The following is an 18896-nucleotide window of genomic DNA, read 5'->3' on the forward strand; positions in this document are numbered from 1 at the left end:
AGCGCCCTCGTGTATATGTTACGGGTGTTTTGTAGGCTTAGAATAGACGTGTGCGCGGTGCGGGGTCGGCCCTCAGGAGGCAGGAACCTCGCACTTAGCCCCGCTTTTGCTAGGAAAATTCTTCCAAGGTCCTGACACCATGGGATATGGCATCCCCAGAGACTGTGCCTCCATCAGGTCAGCCCCTGATAGGTGACAGGTCCTCATCAATGCCAAGGGTGGACCGTATCAAAGTTCAGACTCCCTGGCAGCCCCCGAGCTCCCCCTGTGCAGGGGGTACTAGGGCCCCCAAAGATGACAATCAGGGGTCTGAGAAGGCACGAAGGAAAGGTCCTCAGGCAGGAGGTTCCCAGCTGTCCCGGACAATCTCTGGGTCGGGCTTGCTTCTGGGCCCCAATGGGAGATTGTTCACTTGTTCCATCTCCTTTCAACAGGAGGTTTTTTTTCCATTTGAATTCTGATCTTTGCCATTTTTTTTTATTGTGGTAAAATATACATAACATAAAATATACCTTTTTTTATTGTTGTTGTTGTTAATCCTCACCGGAGGATTATATGCTATATAGATATATAGGTATATATATTTATTATATAGATATATAGATATATAGGTATATAGGTATATATATATATAGATATAGATATTTCCCCCCCATTGATTTTTAGAGAGAATGGAAGGGAGAGAGGGGAGAGGAGAGAGGGAGAGAGAGAGAGACAGAAATATCACTGTGTGAGAGAGAGACACATCGATTGGTTGCCTCCCACAAGCACCCCTGGCCAGGGACTGGGAATTTAATCTTGACCAGGTATGTGCTCTTGACCAGGAATTGAACCTGAGACCCTTTGATGTGCCGGCAGATGCTCTAACCATTTAGCAACACTGGACAGGGCTAAAATGTACCACTTTTAAGTGGTATTAAGTACATTCACATTGTAGTGCAGCCATCATCACCACCATCCATTTCTAGACATTTTCCATCTCCCCAAACTGAAACCCTATACTCATTAAACAGTAACTTATATTTCCTGTTCCCCCAGCCCTTGGCAGCCGCCATTCTATTTTCTGTCTCTATGAATCTAGGTGTCTCATATAAGTAGAATTATACAATATTTGTCCTTTTGTGTCTGGTGCATTTCACTTAGCATAATGTCCTCAAGGTTCATCCATGTTGTCACATATGTCAGAATTTCCTTCCTTTTTAAGACTGAATAAGATTCCATTGTATGTATATACCACATTTTTTAAATTTTAATTTACGTTTCTCCCATCACCATTTATTCCTCATGCCCTCTTCCACCTCCACTCACTCCCTCCCGCCCCCGCGCAATCACGGCACAGCTGTTCGTGCCAATGAATTCTTTCTCTTTTTTTTCTTTTTTGCTCAATCCCTCCACCCACCCCCAGCCCACCCCCCCACTGCCTGACAGCTGTCAGCCTGCGCTCTGTCTACGAGTCTGTATTTTACATGTTAGCTCACTTTGTTCATTAGATTCCACATATGAGTGAAATCATTTGGTGCTTGTCTTTCTCTGACTGGCTCATTTCACTTAGCATAATGTTCTCCAGGTCCATCCTTGCTGTTGCAAAGGGTAAAATTTCCCTCTTTTTTACAGCTGATAAGTATTCCGTTGTGTAAATGTGCCACAGCTGTTGATGCCGGGGCAGACCACATTTTATGTATCCATTCACCTATTGATTGACATTTGGGTTCCCACCCTTTGGCGTCTGAGTGATGCTGCCTTGAACATGAGTGTGCACATATCTGTTTGAGTCCCAGCTTTCTTATCTTTTGGGTACAGAGGCAAAAGTGGAATTGCTATGTTTAATTTTTTGAGGAACCACCGTACTGTTTTCCATAGCAACAGCAACCATTTGGCATTCCCACCAGTAATGCACAAGGGTTCCAATTTCTCCACATTCTCACCATGAACAAATAACTATTGAGAGCCTACTATGTACAAAGCACTCTAGTAATACAAACCTATATCTGAAAGTTCAGTAGCTCCTGTTCTTAGAAGCTCTCCGTCTGATGGGGAGACTCAGGTCATGCCCTGGAGCAGTCTCCAATCTGAGGAGAAAGACACAGGTGGTGACCTCTGGGAGACCCTAGATCAGTGGTTCTCAACCTTCCTAATGCCGCGACCCTCATGTTGTGGTGACCCCCAAACACAAAATTATTTTCGTTGCTACTTCATAACTGTAATTTTGCTACTGTTACAAATCGTCATGTAAATATCTGATATGCAGGATGTATTTTCATTGTTACAAATGGAACATAATTAAAGCATAGCGGTTAATCACAAAAACAATATGTAATTATATCTGTGTTTTCCGATGGTCTTAGGCGACCCCTGTGAAAGGGTCGTTTGAGCCCCAAAGGGGTCGCGACCCACAGGTTGAGAACCACTGCCCTAGATGGCTATGGGGCAAAACAAACAAACAAAAAACCCCAATGCTGCTGTAGGGAGCTCCCAATCTGAGGGAGGAGGCAGAGGCCCTTGTTTGGGGGGAGTCCCAGACAGACCCAGAGACCAGAATGGACACACGGAGGGCATGCATCGAGACAGCCAGGGGCTGCTGAGTGGAGAAAATCAGGGGGTTGGAGAGGGCTTGTGGTGGGCCCTGGCCCACACTGGCCTGCAGTTGCCTAGGCAATGGCCCTGCTGTTTACTTTGTGGCTGGCTCTAGACTCACCCTTTTCCGCAAGTGCTCATTTCCCACCATGAGAAAAGATGCTCATCTGTAGTCCTCCCTCCCGGAGGAGGAAGTTGGCTCTCTTGCTGGGAAAGGCCCTGCCAGCCTGGCACTTCTGCCAGGTTCCTTGCCTGCTAAGAGCAGGTCCCGTCCTGGGGTCTCACGTCGCCCACCTCTTCCCCACTCCCAAAGGACCTACAAGACCAGGCTCTGGGCCTGCCCAAGTTCTGCTAGGGAAGGGGGGCTCCTGAAGATTCCTCTCGGCTTGGGGAGAAGTGGGGCATGTAGGAGCCCGTGGGGGGCTGGCAGGGGGAGGTGGCAGTGATGCCCTCGTGAGTGGGTTCACCTGGCTCTGTGCAGATCTCCCTAAGGGTCTGCATGTGTCACCGTGTCTTTGTGTACATGTGGCTGAGTTGTCTGTCTGTCTCAGTGTGAGTGTGGCTGGGTGTGTGAGAGTGTAAATATCCAAAAGACAATCAAAACAGCTTGCATTGACCTTGAGGGCATTATGCTAAGTGAAATAAGTCAGACAGAGAAAGACAGGTACTGTATGATCTCACGTAGATGTGGAGTCCTACTAAAAAACACCCCAAACCAAAACCCCCACCAAGCTCACAGAGGACGGATTGGTGGTTGCCACAGGCTGGGAAGGGGAGTTGGGGGGCTAAGGGGGTGAAGGGGGATATTCAGGGAGTTGGCCAAATGGGTGAAGGAAGTCAAAAGGTACAAACGTCCAGTTCTAAAATAAGTCATGGGGATGTACTTTTTAGCATGGCAACTATAGTTAATAATACAGTATTGCATATTTGAAATTGCTAAGAGAATAGATCTTAAAAATTCTTATCATAACAACAAAACATTCTGTAACTATAGATGATGACAGACGTTAACCAGACTCATTGTGGTGATCATTTCACAATGCATACAAATTTTGAATTATTATGTTGTACATCTGAAACCAATATAATGGTGAATGTTAATTGTATCGCCATAAAAGATTTTTCTTTTTAAAAAAGGAAAACAACAACAAAAATCTTGCATTTATTGAATCCCTACTATGTGCCCGGGGCCTGTGTGTGCTAAGGACTTTCTTTAATTTACTTAATTCTCCCAACATTTAATTTACTTAATTCCTATTTTATTGGTGAGAAACAGAAGCTCAAAGAGATTAAGTAACTCTGGGGAGGTCGGTCTCACAGCCAGAAAGAGGTAGAGATGGGACTCAGACCTGTCTGCATCCAGGACTCCAGAGCCCATGTGCTCAGGCCTGGGCCACGCTGACACTGAAGAACTAGGTGATTCTGATCCTTGGTCCCTCCTTGAGATGAAATTGCAATTGCTTCCTCCCTACCCCCCCCCCCCCACCCCCCCAAGCCTTCCTTGGCTCTGGCCCAGTTTGAGCGTGGGAGAGGAGTGTCCCAACTACCCCAACTCAGGGCAAGCTTGGTCCTGGAGGGTGAAAGCATGAGTCTGGAGAGACTCTTTGAACTACACCCTGTCCATGGGACCATACCAAGTGCTCCCAGTGACTAGGGGTTATCTGCACATTGAGAGTGCTGGAGAGATGCAGGCTTGCTGGGCCGGCTCATCAGCTTGGCCTGCTGGGGCATGTCAGGATTGTACACAACTGGTGCTGGGAACCAGGCATCTGAATGGGGCAAAAGGGTGGAGGAGGACCGAGGGGGCAGCTGCCCTTGAGCGAGAGGACTGGGTCAGGGGTTGGAGGCCCAGGCGTGGGCGGGCAAGATGCCTTGGGTATCACATTGCCTGCATGCCTGGGATGGCCGGAACCTGGCGGCGGATTCGCTCTGTCTGGGTGTGAGGCTGTGGGGTGGTTACAGACCTGCTTTTGGTGGTATGTGATGGGCGTACGTATGGGAAGCTTCTGAAGTGCCAGATCATTCTCTTGGGGTGAGGGGTACTGTTTATCTCCTGATTTGGGGCCTACATTCTGGGAGGGAAACCAGAAGGAAAAGCAGGCGAAGTGACCCCCAGTCCCTCTCTCTCACTTCCTGAACCACTAGCCCTCCCAAGGTATCAGTTTTCCTCCTCATATCCCCTGACCCGTGGGCCCCAGGACCCTCTCCTCTTCCTGCTCCTCCAGCCTAGGCCACCCTCTGGTTCAAGGGCTGACCTGGGAGGCCCCTGATCCCACCCTCAAACAAACTGTCCCCTCTCAGGGCCCCTGATGAGGGCCTCGGGCCCTGTTGATGTGAGAGTCTCCCTTTGTTCTGGATGAAGGCAGCTGGCTCTGGCCTGAATCCGGACCTGGGGGACCCCTAAGGGTTTCACGGGCCGGGGGCTAACAGAAGTCTAAGGGTCCAGAAGACAAGGTCTGCACTCCTCTTATTCTCCAGGGCTCCCCAGGCTCTGGCACCACACCTGGCCCACAGCAGGCACTCAAGACATGGTTGTTAAAGAATAAACAAGAGGGATGTGGAAGCAGATCTGACTTAGGCTGTAGAACTTGGGGATCTGGTCCCAGCTTAGTAAAAGCGAAGCTTTGAACTAGTCACTTTTCCCCTTTGCACCTCAGTTTCTACATCTGAAAAATGGGTATTAAAATATTCCTGGACATCCAATCCTTAGGATAAGGGTCAAATAAGGTAAAGCAGAAGTGCTTTGAAGCAGTGAAAGATGGTTATCTCACTTGGAGAGAAGACTAGATGCCCGCCCCAGTACCTGTCCCAACGACCCTCAGGAAGATAAGGTTGAATGGATTTTGCAAGCTGGTCAAACTAGAGGATGATGGGAGGGACTGCTCGGCTGGGCTATTGCTGATGTGGGGGGGAGGAAGCTGGGGAGGGTGTGGGGAAGGAGGACTCACACTCGGCAGGAAGGCTCGGAATAGAATCTCAGCTACGCCTGGTATTTCCCAGTCCTGGGCCCCCTCCCCCACCGCCCTCTGGGGCCCACCCCACATTCCTTTCCCAGAGGAAATGGGGGAGGGGGCCGAAAGGCTCCCCAGGGCTGGAGGATCATTTATCCAAACTCTGTACAACCTTGGAGGCCCTACTGTGTACATCCCCCTCCTGAGGTCCCTGAAGGGGCAGCTGGGGTTAAGGGGGAGGAGTGTGGGGTTGTGTTGGCCCAGGCTGCTCCCTCCTTTGCCGGGCCTTGCTGTCTCTGCCCAGTTAGAGGGCAGGAAATGGACATCATCGATGTCTCATCATTTCCCAGATGTCTACAGCCCTGGACACAGAACCCTAAGTCCGGGCCTTGATCCATACACAGAGCAGCACCTGTTGGCTCTGAAAGGTTCCCTGGGGCATGAGGCGGGAGAGTCACTCCATTTCCTCAGAACCAGGTGGACTTGCAGCACAAGGAAAGGAAGTTAGGTGTCTGGAAGGACTTACGGGCTGCTTGCTGGGACACCAGGCCAGACCGAGCGAGGACATTCCCGCGGCCATGGTCCTCTGCGTGGGGCCACAGAGTCTGACGCGGCTGACGGCATCTTGGTGCTTCCGGCTGGTCTCTGAGGGCCTGGCCTTTGGGGGATGTGACAGGGAGGCTCAGGGTGGGGGTGCTGATGGAGATGTCATGAGTTCTGCTCCCTTGACTGAGGTCCTTTCCCGCCCGGCCCTCAGCCCTCCTGACTCAGCGGCCGGTGGCAGCCTCACTCTTCCCGTCTGGCTTCCGCCAGGGTGGGGGTGGGGGTCCAGATCCTGCACAGGGGACCCAGCAAGCAGCAAACAGGAAACAGGAGAACAAAACCACTCCCGGCCCCCACATGCCTCGCTCTTGCCCTTCTTCCTCCCTCCCTTCTCCCTCCCTCACTCCTGCTCACCCCCATGGCCCTCTATTTCTCCTCCCTCTGCCCCCCCCCCCCCCCCGGGACCCCTCTCCTCTCTGTGCCTCTCCATGTCACTCCCCTGCCTCCCACAGGATCCACCTTCAGAGCTGTCCTTCCTCGGATGGGATGAGGAGCCAACTCTTCTGCTCGGTCCTCCCTTTGGGTGGCTGCCACAGGGCCCAATACTAGAGTCTTCCTCCCCATACTCCTAGATGGGGAGCAGGGTTGGACTGGGGCTGCCTCCTCCCCTGCCCCCAACCTCCCTTCTCTGACTGCTGGCTAGAATTTGGGAGTAAGATCCGACATTGGAGTGAGGGGCTTGGGGCTTGGAGTCCCGGTGCTTCCATAGCAACCTGGGTGCTCTTGGGCCTCAGTTTCCTTCTCTGGAAATGGGGTCACAGCGGGACCCCAGGCCACGGTGAGGGGCTGTGGTGAGAAGCACACTGTGTGTGAACAGTCACGTGGGATAGAAATGGAGGTAGCGATTACATACCGACCAGCCAAGGCCTCTGCCAGCCCCACCCGGGAAGGGGAGGAGGGCAGGGTCTGCCATCAACATGGGCTTCCTGTCTGACTCATGTGCTGGGGATGGGGTGGGGGCCAGCTCGGAGCCCATTGTCAGCCTGGTGGTGGCCCCTCTAGGCAGAGTGAAAGGGAAGGGGGTCCTGGGGAAGAGGGGCAGTCACACTTCCCCCAGGGATGGTGGGGATTCCACCTGCAGCCTTAGGGTGTATCCTGGTGTGGGGTATGATGAGAGCGAGCGCTGCTCCCTGTGCCAGGCAGGGTGTGTGCCCATGTGTGCAGCGTGCGCCTGTAAGGAGTGGGTGTGCTGGGTGGTATGTGCATGGCATCTGTCTGCTTGTGTGGGGTTGTGGGTATCTCTGTGGGGCATATGCGGGGTGGTTTTGGGGGGGGTGTCACAGTGGGTAAGCTTGCAAATGTCTCTCTGTGGGGTGTGTGGACCATATATGTATGGGAGGGCGTCCAAAATGTGTGTGCACACAGAATGGAGCCCATACACAATGTGTATGTGAGGGGAATAGTGTGTTGATGTGTGTGTTTCTGTGGGGTATGTGGACAGTGGGAGTGTGTAAGTGTGTGTGTGTGTGTGTGTGTGTGTGCGTGTGTTTGGGAGGGTGTGGAGTATGGATGTGTGTATGTAGTGCAGGTCTATATGGGTGGGTAGGGTGTGTGTTCATGTGTGCATGCATGTGAGGGGCATGTGTGCACCTGTGACTATGTAGGAAGCTGGGTGCCGTGTGAGGGGCATGTGTGCACCTGTGACTGTGTAGGAAGCTGGGTGCCGTGTGAGGGGCATGTGTGCACCTGTGACTGTGTGTAGGAAGCTGGGTGCCGTGTGAGGGGCATGTGTGCACCTGTGACTGTGTAGGAAGCTGGGTGCCGTGTGAGGGGCATGTGTACACCTGTGACTGTGTGTAGGAAGCTGGGTGCCGTGTGAGGGGCATGTGTACACCTGTGACTGTGTGTAGGAAGCTGGGTGCCGTGTGAGGGGCATGTGTGCACCTGTGACTGTGTAGGAAGCTGGGTGCCGTGTGAGGGGCATGTGTGCACCTGTGACTGTGTAGGAAGCTGGGTGCCGTGTGAGGGGCATGTGTACACCTGTGACTGTGTGTAGGAAGCTGGGTGCCGTGTGAGGGGCATGTGTGCACCTGTGACTGTGTAGGAAGCTGGGTGCCGTGTGAGGGGCATGTGTGCACCTGTGACTGTGTAGGAAGCTGGGTGCCGTGTGAGGGGCATGTGTGCACCTGTGACTGTGTAGGAAGCTGGGTGCAGGGAGTTTGGGGGGCGGGTGCACGGGTGTGTGCTGAGTGCTTGCACGGCGTGTGCAGTGAGTGGCTGCGGGGGCGCTGTGTGTGGGTGTGTGAGTGTGGGCTGGGGCCGAGGACGGGCCGCCCCGGAGGGGGAGGCGTCTGCCCTGCGCGACTCGCCGGCGTGTCCGGGCCTGGCGCCTTCAGCCGGGAGGCGCGGGAGGCGCGGAGCCGCCCCAGCCGTCCTGCCGCCATCCGCGCGGGCCGGCCGTCCCCTCGGGGCCCCGGGGCCCAGGGCCCGCGGCTCTGGGGGGCGGACGGGGACCCCTGGGGCCCGCCTGCCACCAGGAGGACCGAGAACTCCGACCGTGGGGCGCCGAGGAGCGGCCGCGGTCCCCCGGGAGTCGCGCCCTGCTGCGGAAGCCGGGCCCTGGGCGCCATGGGGCCGGGGCGGCGGCCGGGGTCGGGGCCGGGGGTGCCCGCGGGCGGCGGCGCTCGGGGGCAGCGCCCTGTGGCGCGTGGAGCGCGCGGGCGCCGGGGGCTGGCCCTGGGAGCGCGCCGTCGGGGTGGACTGCAGCGCCCCCGAGCCGCGCTGCCTCTGGCTGCCCGGCCCCAGCCACGGCGACCGCCACGCGCCCGGGTCGCGGCGGGCCAGGGTGAGCTGCGGGGAGCGGGGCCAGGGTCGGGCCTGGGCAGGCCTCCTGGGGAGGTGGGGCGGGGTAGGGGCCACCAACTCCCTGTGATCTTTGAGCTGTGTGCGCCCCCCCCCCCCCTATCAGTGGGGAGCGGGGAGGAGCTGGAGAGATGCCTGCGAGGGCGGGGAGTGGGGGTCGGCGGGGTGCTGGGGCTGAGAGCTCTCCCAGGGCGCTGGGTGACAAGCCCGGCTGGGTGGTGGCCTCCAGGGGCTGAAGCCTGCTGGTGTACAGGCCGCGGGAGGCTGGAAGGGACCAGGTTGTTTGGAGAGATGCGGGGGCACCTGGGGTCCTGGGGGGTTTGGGCTGGCAGGGGTACCACCCCTGGCTGCCTCCCCCTGGTAGTGGACTGGGCACAGGGGCAGACAAGGGTCTTCTAGTGGGTGAAGGAGGCTGAGGCGGCAGGTAGTGAGTGCTCTGTGGGTGAGGATGGACAGAGCAGGAATGGGGTGGGGGTGGGGACAGTGTTTCGGGTGTCGGGGATCGACCAGGCTGGTGGGGTGTGAATCATAGTGGGCGCTGTGCTCGCAATGACCTCTTTATGCTCCTGGGGGAAGAGCCGGACTCCTGGGTCCCAGTTCCTGGTCTTGCCAACCAACCCACCATGGGCCCAGCTCTGTCTAGTGTGTGGCCCTGAGGCTGTCCGCCCTTCCTCCAGAGTCAGTTGGTATTTCGGGATGTCTCCTTCTTTCCTGACACGAGGGTGGGAGCGTTTGGAAACGGTTCTGGGGCCGGAAAGTATTAGTGATGTCCCCGTGCCCCCTGGGCCTCTCCCTCTGTGTCCCTCATCTCGGTGCCTATCTCAGAGAGCAGAGCTGGGGGTGTGTGGGGGCCGTACCCCATCCCAATCTAATCACCTTCCTCGTTCTCACTGCTGCCTCCTTGTCTGCGTCTGCATTTACCACCCCCCACCCCCCCTCGAGCTGAGAGCAAGACCCAGTATTGTCCCAGGTCTGCGGAGGCGGCGAGGAGAGGAGAGGAAACATGCATGTATCATAGCACAGGGGGAAGAGGACTTCCTACAGCGGGGCTGCCAGAGCTGGCTGGCGATGGGGCTGCCATGCCTCCTCTCCAGGCAAGAGTGTGGTAGCTGTGGCAGCGGGGTGACCACCCTGCCACGCTCAGGAGCCTGTTGGAAAGGGTGGGGGAAGGGAGAGGAGAGGGACAGGCTGAGATAAGGGTGGGGGTGCACCGTGCCTGGGTGAGAAGGCATGCCTACTGCCCTGGATTACAGGCAGGCCTCCCAGAGGGTCCCCCCTCACACCCCCCCTTGCCCCGGGCAGCTGGCAGCTCCAGGCAGGATGTGTGCTGGGAGGAATGGGGGGCATGCGGGGACCTGTCTCAGCCACTTCTCGTCACTGGGGCAGCTGGTGGCTTAAACCTAATCCAGGACACCAGCAAAACAATGGGCCCTGCAAACAGCCTCCGTTCTGAGCCTGGGTGGAGGGTGTGCAGGGGCCGCTGCCACGCTGGAGAGGCGCTGGGGCTTCTGGAAGGAGGGGGATGGGGGGTCCACTGAGGCCCTCTTTTCTCCCCCATCGGTTCATTGCCGGGTCACCAGAGATAGGAAATCCAAGGGGATTCAGGCCTCAGCAGAATTACCAGAGGAGTTTCTCCTCTGACCCCCACGGGACTGTGGGTCTAAGTGGGAGGGTCCAGGCGATCGCCATAGGTGGAGGGAACGGAGGGGCCATCACTGGACCTCCCGCCCCAGGCCGGGATCCCAGCACAGACTGGGAGTCGTCCATCTCTTGCTTGGACCCTTGCGAGGACAGTGAGCTCACAGCCTCATCCGGGTAGTTTTCCAGACGCACATGTTAGAGTGGCCACCTCGGCCCGGAGCTTCGGGCGCCCTCTCGTATCTCCCACCAGCCGTGTCCCCCGGGGCTGCGTGAAGCAAGGACTGCCTCTGTCATACTTTCTGTTCATCTTTCCAGCCCCAGGCAGAGTTCCCTAGCGTAGCCCTGGGCACAGGGCAGGCTCCCTTCCACCAGATGTGCTAACAGGGGAGTGGACGGAGAGATGATGGAACTTCTTAGTATCAGATCTGAGCGGCCAATCAGCTTTCTCCAGCTATTAGACGGGGAAGAAAGGGGGGCTGAATAGTAAAGTGGAAGCTCCTCACCCCAGAACGAGTGGCCTTCTTCCTTCTGCACCCACCTGGCCTTCCTTTCCGGTGCCCAGGAGGAGTGAGGGGTCGGAGGACTGTTTAGGGTGGGGATGAAGGAGCTCCTTGTCCTCTGAGGAGTGAGGTCAGGCTGCTTGAGGTGGGGGGCGAAAACTCCCCAAGGGAGGGTCCCTGGCTTCTCACCAGGCATTCTGCCCCTGGCTCCCCTCTTCTCCAATGGGCCCCCTGCCTCCCTTTGAACACATCTCTCGGACACGCTCCTATCACTCACTTTCCCTCTGTGTGTCTGAGCAGGGGACCTGAAGGGAGCCCTCCCCAGGCACTGTCCATCCTCTTGTCCCAGAAACAGTGCTGTGTTCCCAAACCCTTGTCTTCAGACATGTCATCCTGCGGAATCTCAAGTATTCCAGTGGGTGGGCCCGAGGGCAGCAGTGTCCCCCACCCCCACCTGGTTTCTCACTGTTCCACTGAGCCAGCCAGGCCTCTGGGCTGGGCTCCTGAGCCTCAGGAAGTCGCTGATGTGTCTGATGCCCCGTCCTCCCTTGTGGCTCTTAGTCCCCCACTGCTCCCCTTGCTGCCCCTGAAGAATGTGTGTGGGGGGACCAGTCTGTCTCTGCATGTGTATGTCTGTATGTGTGGCATGTGCTGTGCACATGAGACTGATCCTGTGTGACTGTGTGTGCACATCTCTGCGTGTCGACATGAGTGCGTGTGTGTACTCATCTATGTGTGCACTTTGCACACGAGTGTGCTTGTCTGGGTGTTGCGGTGTGTTCTGTGTGCATGAACGTGTGTGAATGTGTCTGCATCTGCATACGTGTATGTGCATGTGTGAGGTTGTGCAGCGGCAGGAAGGAGCTCAGACACCAGCAGGCACTGTGTGTCCAACGCCTGGCACACAGTAGGTGCTTAGTGAACATTTGGTGAACTGACCTGAGCCAACACCTGGCTCACGGCAGCGAGTTATTTCCTCTGAGGCAAAGGCATTATATGGGGATTGAGAGGAAAGAAAGAGGAAGAAGCGGTTGGGCTGATGAGTGTGAGAGAGGAAGGAAGGGCTGAGGAGGAGGAGGGTGCCTGGAACCCCATGGACCCCATCTAGTCCCCGTCAGGTCCTCGGGGCTGCAGGAGGCAGTGTGCAGACTTGAGACTGTGGGTCACCAGGCCACTCACCCGTCTCCCTGTGCTCCCACAGCTGCCCCTGGGCCCGAGAGATGGGTGCTCTTCCGGGCGCCCCCTCCCCTGGCAGGGGCCGCGGACACTGCTGCTGCACAAAAGTCTCCAGGATGGCTTTGGCTTCACCCTGCGCCACTTCATCGTGTACCCACCCGAGTCCGCCGTGCACTGCAGCCTGAAGGTACGTCCTGAGGAAGCCTTGTTGCGGGAGAGGAGATCGCTTTGCACCGGCCCCTCCGGCACAGTCCTCCTCCTGTGTCCTGGGTCATCTTCATCTTCTCAGGAGAGGGGAGGGGTGGCTGGTTAGGACAGGCCCCCTAGAGAGGAGGGAGCCAGGGTGCTCACTCACACCTCGGACTCTTGGTCTCTGGAAGGTGAACAAGCTGCTCGGAGAGATGCAGTCCTGGGACCCCTTGTCCGCTGGCCACTTCTGAGCTGGGTTTGTTGCCCCCGCCCAGCCTGAGCTCTCAGGGAGTCTGTCCTAACACACGTCTGGAGCACCCCCTGGAGCACCCCGGGCCCAGGCTCAGGCTCCTGTGCGGGAAAGAACCCTGGGCTCTAGCCCTGGGACAACTCCTAACTCACTGTGGGTCTCTGGGCTTCCTTTTCCTGCTGCAACCTGGGGGCATTTCTCTGCTTGGCCCCTAAGGGCCCTTCTAGCCCTCATATAAATGTCAAGTTCTTTGAGTCTAGGAACCAGGCTGCTCAGCCCAACCCGCAGTGTCAGCTGGGAGGAGGGGTCCCTGCAGGTGAAGCAGACGTGCAGGGGGCCCTGCTCCCTTCCCCAAGCCCCCCCAGCAGCAGAGGACAATTTACTTTGGAGTCGATGAGCCCATCTCTCCCCTTCCCCCAGAGCTGAGTCCAGCCTGCACTGCTGCCAGGAGCCTCTCCCGTGGGGAGCTCGTTGCCAGAGAACCTAGACATTGGATTTCACTGCCTGTGTGTGCACTGCTCTTTGTGGGCACGTGTGCATACATGGTATGCTGGTCATGTACACACACGTGTGCATCTAGACAGGTGCACATTGGTGTCTGTAAATACACATCATGTGTACGTGGGTGTACACCGCTCCTAGCCACGTCTGAATCTGGGCTGGGGGGCCGCAGCAGCCCTTCTCACTGGCTGCTGAGTGTGAGTGGGGGCTGATGGGGTGTGGGAGGGGCACTGCCCCACCCCTTGATGCCCAAGGATACCAGCCCCCGAGTTCCCTGGAACCTTCAGTTCTTTCTTCCTTCTTTCTTCCTGGCCTCTGCCGACTTCTCTCAGGGGTCCCTGCTGAGGGGTGACAAGAGCAAGAGCAGCCTGAGTGGTCTAGGCTGGTGGTGGACCTCCAAGAGCTCACATGGGTGGGGTAAGCCAGGGACAGCTCCATTGCCTTTCCAGAGGCTGCCCAGGACCGGGAGCCTGCAGGGAGCTCAGCTGGCCCAATGCATCCGTCTGCCTCTGCCACCCGCTCCTGTGCTGTCCGCTCATATCAGCGGGCAGGCACCGCATATGGGAGGGCAGGGCAGGGCAGGGCAGAGGGACTCTCCAGCAGTGCCCCGAGCCTTCTTGTCCCGGCTGGCATGCCAGAGTCCTGGGTTCCAGCCCTGGCTCCGAGACTGAGTCTGAGCAAGCAGCCCTGGACAAGTCAGCTGTAACATGGGTGATCTGTGGGGAGGGTTAGACAAGATGGCACCGCAGGTCGGATCCCGCTCTAAAATGCTACTCCTGCTGGCCCTCTGTGTCTCTCTGACCTTCTCCTTCCTCTCATTTGTTTCCTCCCCAAATCTAGTGCCCTTTCCCCTCACTCACCAGGGTGATCCCAGAGGCCTCCCCAGGGGGTCCCCTTGACTCCGTTTCTTAGCCCTGAACCTAGATGCCAGAATCCTCTTCTCTAACTGGTATTTCACACCCACTCTCTCCCACTCAAGAACCTTCACTGGCTCCCTCTTTCTCTCATTTCAAGCTTGAATGCTGCGGTCTGACTTCTGTGGCTTGCTGGTGTTGACTTTCTCCTGCAGCTCAGCTGATTCAGTGCTACATATGCTGGCTTATTTCTGATACCAAGCACCTGCACACTCCCCTCCCCTCACCCAGAGTGCCTTCTTCCAGGCCTTAAAGTCCCCTCCCCCAGAGGGACACTAATCAGGCCTGCCCTCCCATTCTCTGAGAACTGATAGCCACTGTTTGCACTCGTCATGCCTGCTTATCTGTGTCTGTCTGGGTTCTCTCTGTGTGTAAGTATGTTTGGTTTGAGCTCCCCAAGGGGAGGGGTCGTGGGTCCCCCATTGTATTGGGGGCTTTCAGACGGCTGAGATGTTGACCTGGTGGGATCAGCGTGAGAGAGAGCTCATGTCATTGGGGAATCATGCCTGGGACTTGATGTCCCCATAGACACCCCTCCCGAGGCCTCCCGGTGCTGGGCTATTGGGAGGAGATAAGAGGGTAGGCCGTTGGGTGAGGGAGATTGAAGGGGCCCGCCCAGGTGGAGCTGGGCCTCCCTCTCTGCTGCTGAGGGCTGGGCTGAGGGCCAACACCCATCTCTCTGTCCCCTGCAGGAGGAAGAGAATGGAGGCCGAGGAGGAGGTAAGGAGTCAGCCTGGATTTTGCTGTGCCCCTCGCCCTCGACTGCTGTTCCTGTCTTTGCTCTTCTCTGTGTGGCCACCCCGGACATCTGCTCACGCTCGCTCTCTCTCTCCTCCCTTTCTTTTCCCACATTTCTCTCCCTCTGGGCCTTTCCATTTCACAGTAGAGGTGGCACCGTGAGGAGCCAGGGAGTCACTCCCAGCCTAGACGGAGGCACACACAGGGGCTGTCCTTGAGGATATGTTGGGCATAAGGGGACCCTGGCGTCTTGATCTTTTCCAATATGAGCCTCCATCCCCTGGCTGTCACCCTTGCTATTTCGCAGGGCCCCTCACTGGCACCCAGGCTCCCCAGGGTATTCAAGGCAGGACTCCTTGAACAGGCAGCCTTCCTCCTCTGCCACTAGGGTTTCCGCGGGGAAGCCATGGGCACACTCTCTTCCCGAGTCGCCATCACAGAGGCCTGTGGGTGGGGGTGGGGTGGGGGGGGGGGAGCCCACTGACCTAGAAGAGGCCCATTTCTGGTGGAGACAGTGAGCAGCAGAATAGTGCTGCTGGGGTCCCATGTGATGCCGGAGTGTGGGGTCGGGGCCTTTCTGCAGCTCCCCTGGTCTGTGGGTGGGGACATGCTCTGTGTATGGGGGTGTCTCTCCCCGCTGATGTGTCTGCAGGGCTTGATACAGCCTCTCTTAGGGGGCCCTTTCCTTTGTCTTGTGCTGTGTGTGTGTGTGTGTGTGTGTGTGTGTGTCTGTCTGTCTGTCCCACCAGATAGCGAGCTAAGAAGGGGAAGAACAATGTCTCCTTTTCAGTCTGGCACGGGATGCAGGAGGCATACGGAGCCGCTCAGCATCCGTGTAGGTTTTCCTTCTCCCAGGAGTGTGTCGTCCTGTCTGACCCTGTGCACCGTGCCCCTGTGGGCGTGCGGGTCTCTGTGTGTTTGTGTCTGTGTGAGTGATTATTCTCTGAGTGTGTCCTCTGTGTGTGTAGCTGTGCATGGGTGTGACCTTCAGCAGCCTCCCCCAGCTAACCTGGCTGATGCTCACCAGGACCCTCCCCCCGGCACCGCCTGGAGCCCATGGATACCATCTTCGTCAAGAATGTGAAGGATGAGGGCCCTGCCCACAGGGCGGGGCTTCGCACAGGTGAGCTGTCCCAGTTACCCGGCTCATTGCACTCCCTGGGTCTCTTCTTCCTACCCTCGGGTTAGGATGGATTCTTGGACCCAGGTGTTAGGGAGGCTTCTGCCGCCCGCTGTCATCCATTCCGGACAGGGGTCCTCAGGGGGGGCCACTGACACGCCTTGGCCTGCTCACACGTGGTCCTGCCCCCTGTCCCCAGGAGACCGGCTGGTGAAGGTGAATGGGGAGAGTGTCATTGGGAAGACCTACTCCCAGGTCATAGCTCTGATCCAGAACAGGTGAGCGCCCCTGCCCCTCTTCTCCCATAGTAGCTTTGCCCTCTCACTGAGTCCCTGCACCCCCATCCCCTTGGCCCTGGGGGTGCCCTGGCGACCAGGATCCCTGTTCTCCCAGACCCTGTTGCCTCGGCTGGGCCTGACCCCCTGCCCTGTCTCTGTAGCGATGATGCTCTGGAGCTCTCCATCATGCCCAGGAACGAGGACATCCTCCAGCTGGTGAGTCCTCTCTGCCTGTCTCCTCGGGCCTCCCCTCCCTCCTGCGTCTGCCCCTCTGGGAGGCAGAGAAGAGAGTGAAGGGGGCAGCACCAACTTGGCATTGCCCAATCGGGGATGCCGGGCCCATCCCTGGGCTGGGGCTAGTTGTTGCTTCATTCAGGGCTGCTCTGGGGGAGGGGAGGCGCCAGCCTAGGCAGACAGGATTCCTGCCAGGGGATCTGGAAGGAGAGTGGCCCAGCGGGCCCTGCCAGACTGGCACGTTTTTGTCGGCTCCGGTGAGACTCCTGCTACCCGCACCTTCTCACTGCCTGGCCCCAAGTGAGTGTGTCTCCTATAGCTGTGTGCACACACAGGCACGCCCCACCCCACTGTCGTGTGCTCTTGTTCACACAACACACCACGCAACACACAAGCAGAACACGCCAGATACACAGCCACACAGCATAACCCCTCAGCCCCTCTTCATCCAGCACGCCACATACCACGGAACGTGACACACACCCAATGCACCCAGCACACCACACCGAGCGCACGCCGCCACACACACAGCCTCTCCATGCTTCGCCCAGGCACCCACTACCACACAACGCCCCTCAGATATCGCCGTGCAGCACACACCACCACATGCGTGCTCGAACGTCTCACCACTCACTGACACCAGAAATGCTCGCTGTTGTCACAGCGCATATGCCCACAAACACCACAGCATGCGCCAGCCCCCGCCAGGTGCCGCGCTCACCAAACCTCACACAATCATGGTGTGCAGTCCGAGCACCCTCCCCACGGGCACTGCAGTGCCCCTGAGCTCTGCCCTGGGCCCAGCAGACACCAGGACATTGCAGGCAGCATATCCGCCACTCACATGTGTACCTGTTAACCCCACACACTCCACGCACACATACATGCCCACACGCATGCACATGCTGCCTCTCTCTGTTCCCCCTCCCAGCCTTGACCCAGAGCCCAGGGCTGTCCTCTCTGCCCAGTGCCCAGTGCCCAGTGCCCTGGTCTCAGGGAGCCCAGCCAGATGTCAGCTTGCTTGCCCCCAAGGTCACTGCCCCCCAGGGGAGGGCTGAGTGCCAAGCCCAGGAGGCCCTGAGAGCCACTGTGCTGGCTTCTGCCCTGGAAGTGTTCTCATAATCCCTGCAATCATAGTGCCAGGCTTGGCACCGTGCCCCTCTGGGAACCTCCACCCCCTGACCTCAATTGTCCCCTGGCCCTTCCTGGCGAGGGGGAGGCAAGACTGGGGGCCTAGAGAGGTGCACAGCTCCCCCCAAATCTCAAACATTCTGCCCATACACCCCAAGGCTGAGGCTAGGCGAGCTGTGAGATGGTGCCCCACCCCCAGCCTGGAGGGGGTGACAGGGCAGGGCCTAGGGCGTGTCCTCCCACTCCCTCTTCCGCTGGAGGGGGGCAAGAAACAAGGGGGGCAAGAAAGGAGGAGGGCAGTAACCTGGAGCTCTGCTACTCAGTCTCGGGTGGGCCGCCCCAGATGTCAGCATCTGGGAGCCTCCGCCGGCCCCCCTATCCCTGTCCGCCAGAGGGTGGGGCCCAGGCATTCCTGTGGTTGGGAGCCAAGGATGGAGGCCAATGGGGCCGCGGCAGCCGCTGACGCCACCGCCGACGCTGCGAGGCCCCTCCACACCCATCCTTCCCTCCGTCCTCCCTCCTCCTCCCGCCAGCCCAGAGAGCCGGTGGGGGCCCAGGGCAGCTGTAGGGAGGGCAGACCGGTGGGGGGGCTACGGAGGCGGGGGCTGGCGAAGTGGTCAGAAGGGGTTAGCGAGGAGGCGGTGGGGGAGGGTGGAGGCGGGAGGGATGCTGCCGCCACCCGCGTGATGCGGGGAGCCCTCCCGCGGAGCCGGCAGGATGGCAGGAAGGAGAGGTATGTGTGTCCCTGGCCCGAAGGGGGCTCAGTGTGCGGGGGTGTGGTTTAGCTGGTTCTCCTCCTATGATGTGTGTGCCGGGACTGGAGGTGTAGTTATTTGTGTGTGTGTCTCATTGTGTTTCTCTATGTCTGTGTTAGTGTGTTTCTGGGTGTGTATTTTCCTGTGTCTCCTGTGGTGTAGGTGTGTGTGTGTGTGTGTGTGTGTGTTCGCGGGCTTGTTTGGTTACACCCTCCCACCCTTTGATACTCACCCTGAGATAGGCCACCAGGCAGCCCATCAAGGGCCAGGCTGGGGTAGGGCCACCAGGCTGCTGTCCCTGGGGGCTGCCTCCTTTTTTGGCCTTCCTGGGCACCGGCCCTGTCACTCCCCAGCAATGCAGCGTCAGCTCAGCTCCTAGAGCCAAATTCCAGGCCTGGGTGGCAGGAGGTGGCCCAGGGCCCCTCCGCCAGTCGGGCCCCTCCCCCAACCTGGCTCAGAGGGAGCAGGAGGGGAGCTGGTTTTGCTCACCCCAGCAGCCCAGGGCCAGGCCCCCAGCTCCCCATCCAGGGGAAGGTTGG

General features: G+C 58.0%; 1 protein-coding gene across 4 annotated transcripts in view; it reads left to right on the top strand.

Moving 5' to 3' along the window:
• The window catches only part of ARHGAP23 (Rho GTPase activating protein 23), a 75870-nt gene that overhangs the window by 21588 nt on the left and 35386 nt on the right, over positions 1-18896 (top strand). For 3 of the 4 annotated variants that reach the window (XM_070395192.1, XM_070395194.1, XM_070395191.1), the window contains exons 2-6: positions 12273-12434; positions 14794-14821; positions 15867-15962; positions 16159-16237; positions 16399-16453. In XM_070395192.1, coding sequence (XP_070251293.1) covers positions 12273-12434; positions 14794-14821; positions 15867-15962; positions 16159-16237; positions 16399-16453 — 420 coding nt within the window. Of the gene's footprint in view, positions 1-12272; positions 12435-14793; positions 14822-15807; positions 15963-16158; positions 16238-16398; positions 16454-18896 lie in introns of those variants that run through there. The other variant, XM_070395193.1, reaches the window with a different exon arrangement.

This window comes from Myotis yumanensis, unplaced genomic scaffold (assembly GCF_028538775.1).
Source record: "Myotis yumanensis isolate MYYU_CA2020_CCGP unplaced genomic scaffold, mMyoYum1.0.hap1 SCAF_16, whole genome shotgun sequence".
NCBI classification, from domain to species: Eukaryota; Metazoa; Chordata; class Mammalia; order Chiroptera; family Vespertilionidae; genus Myotis; species Myotis yumanensis.